The sequence below is a fragment of the Protopterus annectens genome, chromosome 7.part0 (assembly GCF_019279795.1).
Source record: "Protopterus annectens isolate FY-2018-M chromosome 7.part0, PAN1.0, whole genome shotgun sequence".
Classification (NCBI taxonomy): domain Eukaryota; kingdom Metazoa; phylum Chordata; order Ceratodontiformes; family Protopteridae; genus Protopterus; species Protopterus annectens.
The window spans coordinates 1,306,486,346-1,306,500,074 of NC_056739.1; the positions used below are offsets into that span (position 1 = coordinate 1,306,486,346).

Consider the following 13,729-nt stretch of genomic DNA (forward strand, 5'->3'; position numbering starts at 1 on the left):
TGGTCCCTCATGCCAGGCTGCATATGAGAAAGCTACAGTGGTACCTAAAGAATTTGTGGTCCCAGCACAAGCACAGCCTAGAAACCAAAATTCCAATGATCCCATGCCTGAAGCAAGAGTTCCTATGGTGGGCTCAGGCCTGCCAATCAAACACAGGATTGCCCTTCTGCAAAAGTCAACCAAGACAAACCATCACGCCAGATGCCTCAGACCTCGGTTGGGGGGCACACATGCTGGGCAAGTGCATTCAAGGCCTATGGACTCAAGACCAGCTGCATCTGCACATAAATCTAAAAGAAATGATGGCAGTAAAATTGGCAATCCAGGCATTCAGACCTTTTCTCCAAGAATTCTCCAAGAAGGCCAATTGATGATAAGGACAGACAACACCACAGTTATGTGGTACATCAACAAACAGGGAGGCACACACTCATACCCCCTATGCCGGCTGGCACTGGACCTATGGGATGTGGCTCTGAGCTACAACATTCAGTTACAGGCAATTTATGTACCAGGGAAGGAAAACATTCTAGCAGACATATTAAGCAGAACTACAACAGATGCCCACGAATGGATGCTGCATCCGGACATCTTCAAAGCCATCACAAGAGAATGGGGATTACCACAAATAGACTTGTTTGCATCCCCATTCAATCACCAGTTGAAGAAATTCTGCACAAGGACTTACCACCCACTTGCCTGGAAGGTGGACTCCCTATCTTTCAGTTGGAAAAGCCTGACAGCATCGCATTCCCACCACTTCCTTTGATGCACAAGGTGCTTCTGAAGATCAAAGAGGAACGTCCGAGGATCATTCTGATAGCTCCAGACTGGCCAAGACAACATTGGTATCCACTGCTGAGGAGCATGTCCCGGGAACAAATATGGACACTGCCCCTGATCCCATTACTGTTAACGCAGAACAACTACAACATCCTGCATCCAAACCTAAAAACTCTGCAGCTAACTGCCTGGAACATTACATAACAGCAATTAACCCAAATTTATCCCAAAGGGTTAAAGACATAATCCTGGAGGCTCGTAGACCTTCAACAAGAAAGAATTATGCAGCAAAATGGAAAAGATATCTCATCTGGAGTACTGCAAAGGGGCAAGATGTGACACTGGTGAACATAGCCAACATCCTGGAGTACTTGGCGGAGCTCTTCCATACAGGCCTGTCCTATTCTTCCATCAAGATACATGCATCAGCTATTTCAGCAGAATACAGCTTGGATCCTCCTGTCTTCTCGCATCCTCTGCTCAGACAGTTTCTGAGAGGAATTAAAAATGCAAAACCTCCCAGGAAACCTCCATTGCCAGCATGGGACTTGAACTTTGTGCTAGAAAAACTGACTCTTTCCCCTTTCGAACCAGCAGCAACAGCAGAATTACAATACTTATCCTGGAAGACTGCTTTCCTGCTGGCAATAACTTCAGCAAGAAGGGTCTCTGAACTACAGGCATTAATGGCAGTGCAACCCTTCCTGATCTTCCATCAAGATAGAGTGTCCATGAGAACAAATCCTACATTTATGCCTAAGGTGGTATCCAGAGTCTCTTTAAATCAGGCTATCCACCTTCCTACATTCTTCCCCAACCCACAGAACAGGGGAGAAAGGCTCTTACATACCTTGGATGTACATAGACAATTACGCTACTACCTGGACAGGACAAAAAACAATAGAAAAACTGACCAGCTTCTGGTAGCATATGCAACAGGAAAGGAAGGAAAACCAATTTCAAAACAGACAGTCTCCAAATGGATAGGAAATTGCATTAGATTTTGTTACTCCTACCATGGAAAGAAAACTCCAGAGAACATCAGGCCTCACTCCACAAGGGCTACAGCCACTACCACAGCTTTGTTACGAGGAGTGGCTACCAAGGACATTATAGAGGCTGCTACTTGGACCTCCGTGCATACATTTGCCAAGCATTATAATTTACCTCTATACTCTAGATCCCGTGCTGGTTTTGCCACTGCTGTTTTGCAAGGGATCCTAACTACACCATAATCTCTTCTCATTTCCTCCTCCCGTAGTTTAGCTATGGTATTCTACCCATTTGTAAAGACTGCAGATGCATCCTTGAAGGACATAGTACAGTTTTGTACCTACCATAAATGTAGATGTCCGAGAGGAATGCATCTGCAGTCAGGATTACCCACCCTCCTTCCCTCTGAGGTACTCCTAGGGTATTTGCCAATCTTCAGCTAGCTTGGGGATCTATTATGGTGTATTTGTTTGTATATATGTACATACATGCTTATTTTGTGTGTTTGCTCTCTACTATTTGGAAACTTTGGCATTTATCCAAATTTAGCCATCCAAGAGGGCACCTGGCATCTGAGGCAAGAAACACTGAGGAAAATGGCGTCGGCTGATGCCTTTATACCCGAATAACTGCCGCAATGACGTCGGGTGAAGTGCGACACCAGCCGAAGCCAGACCCAGACTTTGGAATCCGGCCGACCGAAGGGCTGCCTGACGACAGGACAACCCATTTGTAAAGACTGCAGATGCATTCCTCTCGGACATCTACATTTATGGTAGGTACAAAACTGTACATTAGCAGGCGCACTAGGTGTTGCACCTGTGGAGAACATGCATGCTGCCCTTACACAGGTGCATTCCATTAAGTTGGGAGAAGGATATTTGTTTGGAGGCATGTGTGCGTTCCCAGAGTTGGCAGCACTTATGGAACTCGAGAGAGCAGCTATGGAGTTTGAAATTCTATTGGGTTAGGAGGTATGATGTGGGTCTGTCAGACTGTCCCACCCCATACTACCCAACTGTTACTTCTGTGGGGATCAAATGGGCTGAAGAAGCTCTCTAGCCAGGGAACTAATGGGGTCATAAGACTTTTCCTGGAATGGATGTGCCTGGCTTCTACATTGACAGAGAACAAATGGGATAAGGGTAAGGAAGGCACTGAACAAGATCAATGGGATGGGGGAAGGATCAAAAAAGATATCTCTGCTGATACTGCTTGTTCTTGCCAGTGTTAAAAATCCAATAAAAGACATTATTAACACATGGTTAAGTCACGCTTAATCAAGGGAGGAATAAAATTGTTATGTAAACAGGGTATGAAGGACAGTCTAAAGTAACAAACACCTTACTGAAATGGAACACCTGCATCAAGCTAAAGTGTACTGTCTTACAAGTACTGAAAGTATGCAGAGAAGAAAGAGCGGCTTTATTTAGGGTACAGAAAACAGTAACTTGGTTGCAGATAACACACTGAAAGATGCTGAAAACAAAAGAGAAAAACACTGTGATTTTATCAAAATATCATATTGCAGTGAGATCAGAGCACTGGTAAAAATGATACAGAGTAGGTGTTACCAGTACTGTATTAATAGCAAAGGTCAGAGTTTACAAGTAGAAATGCTAACAGCAGAAATGCAGTGCATGTAGTGTAGATATGTAAGTAAACACCAACTAATAGAAAAATTAAAGAAGACAGTATGGCTTGTAAAACCCATTAAGTTTACGAGAATAAAGAGTGGAGGTCTGAGAATTTACAGTAGTCACCAATTTAAGAAATCTTACACAGAAGAGGAGTAAATGAAATTTAATCTTAAGAAACCTGAGCTGATTTGTGATAACTCTCCTCTGGACCAGTAATCAAGGAGCTTCATTCCTCACCACTGGCAACAGTGGGGGCTGTTCACTAGGAGGATAACAGATACACACACTATTTCCAGGTGCAGCTCTATGCATCAAGTGCATTTTCCCTTAAGAGTACACAGAGACTACAGTCAGTCTGAGGCCGGTTCCTCTCTCTTTCTCCAGATTCCTAATAAGACTCCCCACTGGCACAGCTATAGAGTTGAGTCCTTAGCCAGGGTTCCAAGCCAAGTCCCCAACACTCCCTCTGTCCAACCAGTGCTTCATGTCCCTGCCCAAGCAGCTGACACAGATTCTTTGACATTTGATTTGCAACTAAACACACACACACACACACACACACACACACACACACACACACACACACACACACACACACATATACACACACGCTGGCACAGGTTTACCAGCTCTGGCCCCTTTTTCCCAGATTATAAGGTAGTTATCACTGCCACTAAAACCCCTTGCCAGCTACTTTAAGGCCCTTAACAAACGGTGTCCAATTTTATTGTGTGAAACTAATATTAATATACATGGTAGTTTGACCAAGAACAAGGCTGTTAGGAGTAGCCCACACAGTGTTACCAAATAAGTATGCAAGTATTCTCAAAGCGTAAATATCTATACAAAGATCAGCTACAGTGAAAGGTTTAACTATATGTAATAGTAAATAATAAAGAACCAGAAAGGGATGTATACCACGTTGTCAAACTCTTAAAAGTTCGAACATCATATGGTCGACACCATATGATCGAACTTTTAAAAGTTTGAATATTTCAGTGGAGATCTCTGTACAGTGCGGAATAGGGAGATTTACCTTTTTCTGCACTGTAGTGTGGTCTTGGAGTTGGTATATTTAAAGAGCGGGGGATGTGGTGGGCACAGACCCCCACGTGAGGGGTGCAGGGGGCTTGCCCCCCTGCTTAAACTGCTCAGGTAGGTTTTTTCTTTGTTTTTTTTTTATTACATTTTCGAACTTCTAAAAGTTTGATCATATGGTGTCGACCATATGACGTTCGAACTTTCAAATGTTCGATTATGTAATATAGATGCATCAGAAAATACTAGTATACATTCACAGTGACACCAGAGTTTAGAATCACAGGAAATATTTAAAATACATTGAAGGAGAAGCTGCCAGGTAACAGGAAAAGAGGAAGGCCTAAGATAAGGTTTATGGATGTGGTGAGAGAGGACATGCAGCTGGTTGGTGTGACACAGCAAGATGCAGAGGACAGGAAGAAATGGAAACAGTTGATCCGCTGTGACGACCCCTAACGGGAGCAGCCAAAAAGAAGAAGACACTGAAGGACAGGCTCAGACAAATAAAGAAAAACAATATCTAAACTAAGCTTCATTATATTCCTGACTGAATTAAAGAGAATTATACTATTCCCTAATAACTTAATAAAGCAAAGCAGATGATGTGGTGAATGGTCCTTAGTGATGTCAAGCCCAAGACAGAATACAGAATGCTCAGTCTCACCAAGAGACTTCTCAAAATAATATCTAAAATATTACCTCTGGGATAGCTTGCAGAATGACATCACTTCTGGTCATCTGACTTCTAGTTCCCATGCAAACCCCCATTGCTGGCAGTTGGCACGATTGAGCACCTACTCATAAAAATACACACGCAGGGGCTTTTGCTCAGATCTGTGACAGGTGCTGGAAGTCATAAAACAATTGCATATCTCCACACTTCCAGATAGTAATTACTTCACTCCAAAGACAATACAGAAAGCTTCATAGTACAGACTTTGTGTCTGTCTGCATAGAAACCTGAGAGATAACATCTTTATGGCCTAGCCTATAAAGTGATGTAATTTCAGGTATATTTTAAAGTTTACTGGACTGAGGTTATTTTCCTGATTTCCAGTTTCCTTTGTTAAAACAGTTACAATAGTCCATGTAGATTTCTGTTCTGTCCACTAGGGCACACTGTGGATACATTTCAAACACAAGCACTTTATAAATGTCTTTTCAACACAAACGTCTGTAAGTATCAGTTTGATATACACATGACATATAGTTCTAATACATTTGTAACACCAACATCTTGTATAAATCAGTTTGATATTAACAAATGACATGTAATTATTTACAAAATTCCACCTAGCTGTGCTGGCAGTACCTCTTACTGTCACAACCCTCATCTTGATGTAGTCAATAAAATTAGAGTGCTGAGAGTTGCATTGCGAAGCCACTGACTGGTGAAGATAGGGTTCATTCTTATTTTCAGTAGGATCATATAATTAATGGATGAGATTTGGAAGCATGTGTTGTAATAAAAAGCAAAAGTGAATGGCACCTTAAACATACTGTACAGAAAGGCTCTGCTGCCTACTTACTTCCAAGATCCCCAAAGAAGCAGTTTGTGTAGTCTCCTGCTACAATCTAAATCTGGCAGTGTTTACTTGTGGCGACTTAGAGGATGCTCTGTGCAAGCCACATAATTATTACTTACACTTTTTAAAGTGTCTGTCATTCCATTAGTCTGGTAAAGCACACTTGAAAATAGAGATAGACGGTAAAGGTGACTTCAGGCTTTAGGAATAGACTATCAGGGTCTGGGTAACATTTATAGTTTATAGAGTTAGGGTTAGTTTAATAGTGAGGGGTTAGAGTTTTAGGATTTATGGTTAGGATTACAGTTTTGGAGTTAGAAGTTTAGGGTTCGGGTCAGAGTTTTATCTGTAGTGTTGTATACTTACATTTAAGTTTGGGGTAGGGTTTTAGAGCTATAATTACAATTTTAGGGTTGGAGAATCTAGTTGTTTAGATTGTTTCCTAGGGGAAGCATAATACTGAAACACATAACTTTTTTTTCAAAATAATCAATAGTGTCTGTCCTGTTCAGAAAGACAAGCTGTACAGTTGAGTTCCACCTAGTTGCTGTATATAACCAGTACCCTAAATCCTATATTTACAGAGAAAGTATACAAAGTCTCATTCAGATGTCTGTGAACAGGATGCAGACAACTTGTAAAGAACATGTTCAAGGTCCCAGGTAGATGTTTCTAGAACATCTAAACTGATCAAGGTGCTCACTTCTGTTAATACTAATGTAAAACTCCAATCATTAAAAACTACAATCATTCATTAAACTATAAATTATCAGTTTGCAGTTGAATAAGTTAAAAATGGATGCAATGCAAGCTGGAGAATGCAAAACAGTAGAAAAGAAACTGTCTGCAATGCTGATATTCAAGCATATGGAATTTAAAAAATGGATTACACATATGCCTTGTTTAAGCTGAGCAAGAAGCCATAAATGTTTACTGTCTTTTGGTCTAAGATTTCTGGACGTACATTGGCGTATCATAGCACACACCCTTCTAAACTGAATGACCTTGTCTAAAGTCAATGAACTTGTCTGTTGTTTTCTTTGTTCAGAAATAGGTACTTTATATGAAGTTTACCAGCTATTTAGTTCTTCAGCTCTCCATTCTTTGAGTTTCATAATAAAAAAATAAAACAAAGAATGAATTTTTGTATGAAATGCAGGTATTCTATTAAAAAAATCTGCTAGTAAAGGTAGATAGAGCAGCTGGATTTAATTTGTGTTTGCACACATGGATTTTTATATTTTTATAGAGTTACACAAATTTTGATCTGCCATGTGCATTTTATTGAATTCAGGGGTTGAGATGGCTTATTTGTGACTCTATGAATAAATAAATAGATAAATCAGCTTCATAGTGTTCCCACAGTCAATAAAAGTTTGGCATTTCTGAAGTCATTTAGGGAGTGTCAGAACTACAGATGTATTTTCCTTAGTATACCAAAGGAAGCTAAATGTCTGTGGAGATTAACAACAGCAAAATAATAAGCAATTATTTTGCTTTTGTTTACCAGGATTATCCGGCGGAGTTTAGTCAAAAAGCCTTTTCAGTGCATACCTGGGGAGAAAAGCTCCAACTTATTACAAACATTTTTTTAAACAGATATTCTGTAATTACATGAACAAGCATTGAGTAATGTATGGTAGCAGTTGCATATACTTTTGCTAATTAAATTACATTCATATGAAATAAAGGCAAGTGTTACAGTATAAAACATACTTAATGCGTTTAGTATATGTTTAACGTTGAGCATTGCAAGAGATATTAGTATATAATAGATCTTGTGGTTATGGTTTAGAAATTCAAAGAAGTAGAAGTAAGGGAAGAAACTTGGTAGGGTAGAAAATGTTAATACTGTGGTTATGAGGTGGGGTATTAAGCAGATCATAGACGATTATATATGGCTACCATAGGTTCATAGGTAGGTACCAGGCTATCGGCCCAAGGGCCTACGTAAGCCTAGCCAACAAGGTTCCCTGGCTTACGCCACTCAAGAAAGTTATTTTCCTGTGCCACTGTTGAGCAGAGACACAGAAGTGATCCCAGGGGTGCATTTCCTATTTCCCATTCACTCATCAAGATTTTTCTTAAAGAGTGCTAATGAAGAACCTTGCTTGACATAGATGGGTAGCCTGTTCCAGAGTATGGGAAGTCTGTGGGACAGGAATCTATCCCTCCAGCATGTCCTGTTTATTGTGGTGACAAGGTTTAGGTCCCTAGAACATGTAGCTCGGAGGGATTGGGATTTCTTTAGGTGTAGCATGTCCAACAGCTCTTGGTTTGACATAGCTTTATATGTTAGGCAGAGATCACCTCGGAGTAGGCGATATGCTACGAAGTAAAGCTGGAGTTTTTTGAGACGGTCAGTGTAGGGCATTTGTTTTCGGCCAGTAATCCTCTTTGTGAGGTACTTCTGTGGCCTTTCCAGCTGCTGCAGATGTCTTGTGAGGTACATTCAAAAAGGGTCGTTGTACTCTATCTATATGTCTAATGAGTGTCGAGTAGAGAGGAACAATTACCTTTTTTTTCCGGGATGAGAACCCTTTTATGATGAGGTGTGCCACATAGAAGGACTTCCTGACTACTGTGGCAATGTGACTATCAAAGGAGACTACTGTCCACCTGGGTCCCAATGTGTCTTATCACACATTCGGTGTTAAGTAGATTGCTGCCTATGTGGTAATTCATGAGTACAGAGTTTTTACCAAAGGGGATGACACTACACTTTTTGGCATCTGTCTCAGTGAGGCCCTTCTGTAGGATGTCCACATCATTTGGGGACTTGACTAAGGTTCTTAGTTTACAGTCATCTGCATACTTCGTTAGCCAGAGGCCTTCTGTGTTAGCCTGTACTTCAGAGAAGTAGATACCAAACAGGAGAGGTCCCAGGACGGAACCCTGTGGTACTCCACTTGTCACTGCTTTGAGGTCAGATTTGAAGTCTGCAACTTTTACAATGTGGGTTCTGCCAGTAAGCCAGTTGGCAACCCATCTTGTAACGTAGGGATTTATACCTAGTTTAGTGAGTTTAGCTATAATTCCAGAATGGGGGATGGTGTCGAAAGCCTTGGCGAGGTCAAGATAGGCTGTGTGAACCACCTTACCCTCATCTTCGGCTTTGGTGACTGCCTCAAAGAAGTCAATCAGGTTCAGCAGGCATGATCTGCCTTTCACAAACCCGAACTGGGTGGGATCCAGAGTTTGGAGGTTACTAATGTCTTTGTTTATGAGTTCCATGATGATACGTTCCATGGCCTTGCAGACCAGGCTCGTCAGGCTAATAGGTCGATAGTTCCCGGGATCAGTGGTGGCTCACCCTTTGTGGAGTGGGATAACTGTTGCTGTGCGCCATTCAGTGGGCACAATGCCTGATGCGAGGCTACTATTGAACATGGTGCTTAAGTGGGGAGCCAGTTCGTTTTGAAATTCGTGTAAAACGCAGCCTGGGATGTTGTCCGGTCCCATGGATGCTGTGTTTTTGGCTTTAGAGAGTGCAGCTTTTACCTGCTTAGTTGTGATTACAGGGACTCTGCATTCTCCCTGTATAGATATGGGCCCTTTGGGGGGGGGGGTAAAGTTAGCACTGAACCTATCTGCCAGGATGTTGGCAATATCAGTTGGTTCTGTAATTTTCATGCCGTTGTGCTGTAACTCAGAACAGATCTGGGTGTTGCCATCGAGATTTTTGACATGGCTGTAGAATGCTTTGTGGTTGTCCTTAGAATTAGTGGTGATTTTGTTTTCATAGCTAACTTTGGAGGATCTTATAAGGGATCTCAGCTTCTTACTGAGGCTGACCAGGGAGCTCCTCCACTCATGGGATTTTACTCTCTTTTGCAACAGTTTCTTCCTTCTGTTGTACAGTTTGCTTATGGCAGGGGACCACCAGACTGGCTTCCTTTTTTGGACGATAGCGTCTTGGTTCTGTTTGGGATAGCACGATCCATGCACTCGTGTAAGTGCTTATAGAGTGCGTAAACCTCCATAAGGTTTATATTGGAATTATAGAGGTGGGGGTGAGTAGTATCTCATAAATTATGTATATGCCTCAGAACTGCTAATAAAACTTATCAGATGAAGACTGGTTGTGTGGCCTAGCATTCTTCTTTCTGCATGCATCTTATTTCTCGGGCTTAAGAACCCACTACAGACATTGTAATGATACTCAAGAGTGTACTTGTTTGCTCAAAGTGAAAAGCATTGCCCAGAGCCTACTTTGTATAATCTTATTGTTGCCTAGCATATTGTGGCAGTGCATAACATATCGTACAGTTCAGTGTAGGTGTTTTATGGAGTGGGGGGGTGCTGCACCTTCCTGCATATGCCAAGAGGCACTTCCCCATATCCTCAGTCATTAAATCCCATACCGCCAAGCTTGTACTGAATTGGAGGAAAGGAAACATTTATTTTCCTCTCTTCTGAGTTGGTGTGATGTATCCACCTGTAAAAAGAGTCTGTAGTTGATTTTTTCTTTCTGTGCATCCTGGTAAATTAGAAAGGACAGTTAAAATCGTGTGGTTGATTGTTTAGGCATTGGCAGGTTTGTAGCTTGTCAGACCAGGTAAAGTCAGAAGAACATAACTGATCAGTGATAAGAAAGGTCAAAGTAGTAGATTTATGTAAATCTGTTTACTTTATTTGCTTAAATATTAAATACTGACTTGTACTGTTTCCAAATTATTAAGTTCCTAAACTGTTAAAAAGACTGATAATGCTTTATTCATGGAGAGGTATACAGATAGAAAAATAGTTATATATCTAACGATGTTAACTAGACTTTCTTGTAGGTCGTAGTCCACAACTAGTAGCACCCATTTTATTGATGGATCCTGTAGACCCACAGTCTGCATACTAGTGATATACAAATGTAGCAGATTCACAGTCAGATGGGCATGGAGTGTGACAGTGGCAATGTATCGACAACAGTATTGTTAAGTGCCATATCACTGAAATAGAGTGACGGAATAATACTTTATTTGCTAATGCTGAATACACTAAGCCAGAAATCAGCCAGGGTTGATAAGTAAGTACTGCCTTATGTGTAAGCGTATGTGATCTCAGAGTTAATATATTTAGACACCTATGTCTCTAATGGACACGGGTAACCTGTAAATGTTTCATCTCCCAAGGCCCCTGCTTGTAAATGTTTCATCCCCCAAGGCCCCTGCTTGTAAATGTTTCATCTCCCAAGGCCCCTGCTTGTAAATGTTTCATCTCCCAGGCCCCTGCTTGTAAATGTTTCATCTCCCAGGCCCATACTCATACTTACCATGGGTACTAGAACTTGTCAAAGATTTGGGATGCATGGCTAGGCTTAAAAAGACCCTTGTGATCATTAGCTTAGTAAACACCTATGAACCTAGTGTTGTGAAGGTATAGATATGGGTCCACCATGAAAGATGGCTTACCTCCCTGCAAATACATTATAGATGCTTTTGTTTAGGGGGGGGATTTTTGACTGTATTGTTGTTATTGCCATGTACACAAGGATAGAATTACTAATGTCCACGGGGAAAAAAAAAACTTAATATTCACTGATTTTCTGATATGGACCTTATCCTGCTCAGAATCAGGGTCGTGGGAAAGCCAGAAGTCTATCCTGCCAGACATTAGGCATAAGAAAGAGAATCAGTCCTGAAGAGAATGCAGTCTTTCACAGCATACACACACACACACACACACACACACACACACACACACACACACACACACACACACACACACACACTCACACACGTGTGCACGCTAGAGTACCCCTATGAGTAATTTGTCATCAGTCCGTCTGTCTGCATATCTTTTGAAATGGGAGGAAGTTAATGTAGCTGATAAACAACTCATGTGGACACAGGGATGACATGAGTACTGTATACTGAAAACATCCCAACCAGGAAACAAGCTGAGTAATTGGGTCTATACTAGAACACCGAACATTTGAAATGTCGAGTGTTCTAATATCGACCCATTTTCATCGAACGCTGAAAATATCGAAGAAACAGGAAACCGAATTCTTTCCTAGGGAAAGAATTCAGTTGTCCGTTTCTGTTGCTTCAGTATTTTCAGCGCTCTGGTGGAAAGTTATGGGTCGGGTTCAGGTAAGTGTGTGATTGTGTGAACGTGTGGGTTAGGGCGTGTTAGGTGAGTTAGGGTTAGAGCGCGGGTCAGGTAAGTGTGAGATTATGCGGACGTGAGGGTTAGGGCGGGGTAGATGAGTTAGGGTTAGGGCACCGGTGAGGTGACTGTGCGATAGTGACGGACCTTAGGGTTAGGGTTTGGGTTAAGGTAAGTGGATAGTTAGTGGTGTATGTATAGTTTAGTGTAGGGTTAGGTGTAAGAGTTTAGGTGTATGTGTGTGGATTGCTGTTTGTTTGGTGTGCTTGTGTTGTGTGTATGTGTTTTGGAACAGCAACTTTTTTTCCTAGGAAAAAATTTGCTGTTCCGAATGTTCGATGTTTTGTATTTTCGATTGCTAGGGTTTGATATTAGAACACTTGACATTTCAAATGTTCGGCGTTCTAATATAGACCCGAGTAATTATATGCTGTGAAGCAGAAGCTCTAATTGTGTGTACTACTGTGCCACCCATACAGAGAAACAAACATAACAAGTCACTGTGTACGTGCATGCGTGTGTGTATGTGTGTGTATGTGTGTGTGTGTGTGTGTGTGTGTGTGTGTGTGTGTGTGTGTGTGTGTGTGTGTGTGTATCTTTATGATCACATAAGCTAGTATATATATATATATATATATATATATATATATATATATATGCTATATTTCCATATACTGCTCTAAATGATGCCAGTTGCTAGAATGTCTGCTGGTGTCTTAAAACATATTTTTCTTTACCTTCCACCAGAGATGGTTGCATCAAATGCTATATGCTGTCTTCACTGCAGGAGCTTTGAAACAGCTGCCGTTTTTTCACGTTTTCCTCAGCTCATTGGTCCATCTGTTTCACTCATTAAAGTACTTCTCTCTCATGAGCTTTTTTCCTTTGCTTATTCATTAGGTCTTGTTTGGGCATGCATTGAATCTGATGTTTAACTCAACTTTATTTAATTTATTTTTCAGAAAGCTGTGCCTCCAGGAGAAAAAAGGCCCAGAGGAAGACCAAGAAAATGGGTGAGTAGCTGTGATATGGGTGTTCCTCTGTCTTTATAATTCACCCCTTGTTGCAGCAAGACAGAAACTATTTAATGCTTGTTAGCAGTATGCTGCAGTAATCTAACTGAATACACTGCTTGCTCATGTCACAGCTTCTGAAAGACGTACTGTTGTAGGTATTTTAACATTCGTTTGTGGCTCATCTGTCAAATCCTGTTACATGCAGCTGAACTTGCAGCTGTTCTTTCATTGTTGTAGTGTAACTTGCGCATTTCGGTGCTTCCTTGATTGTATGTCTGGGTGCAGTGCAGCTTTTCACTATTCCTACATCCAGCAACATTCCACAATCACACTCAGGGCTGTCAAACATCTGAGAGAATTACAGGTGAACTAGACAGAGGTGTTGCCTTTCAGTTAGAGACTTATGGGTGCCCAAGTCTTCAGTCAATTGGACTTCCATGTTTTTGTGAACAGCCTGCATGAATATAGCAGTGATATGCTTTAAAACATTAAAGGAAAATTTGAAGGATCAATGACTAAGAAAGACAAAACCAGTACTGCATGCTGACTCAACAGGTAGGATTTAATGTAACAAAATGCAAAATTATGCATCTGGTAGCAGGCAGGTATAAGCTGCAGATCAGGT

The 13,729-nt window shown here is 41.2% G+C and overlaps 1 protein-coding gene across 1 annotated transcript in view; it reads left to right on the forward strand.

Annotated features, from left to right (window-relative positions):
• The window catches only part of LOC122806161 (high mobility group protein HMGI-C-like), a 202,799-nt gene extending 189,659 nt beyond the window's left edge, over window positions 1-13,140 (forward strand). Inside the window, exon 3 of the mRNA XM_044076396.1 lies at window positions 13,051-13,140. Coding sequence (XP_043932331.1) covers window positions 13,051-13,140 — 90 coding nt within the window. The remainder of the gene's footprint in view (window positions 1-13,050) is intronic.
• Window positions 13,141-13,729: the final 589 nt, after the last annotated feature.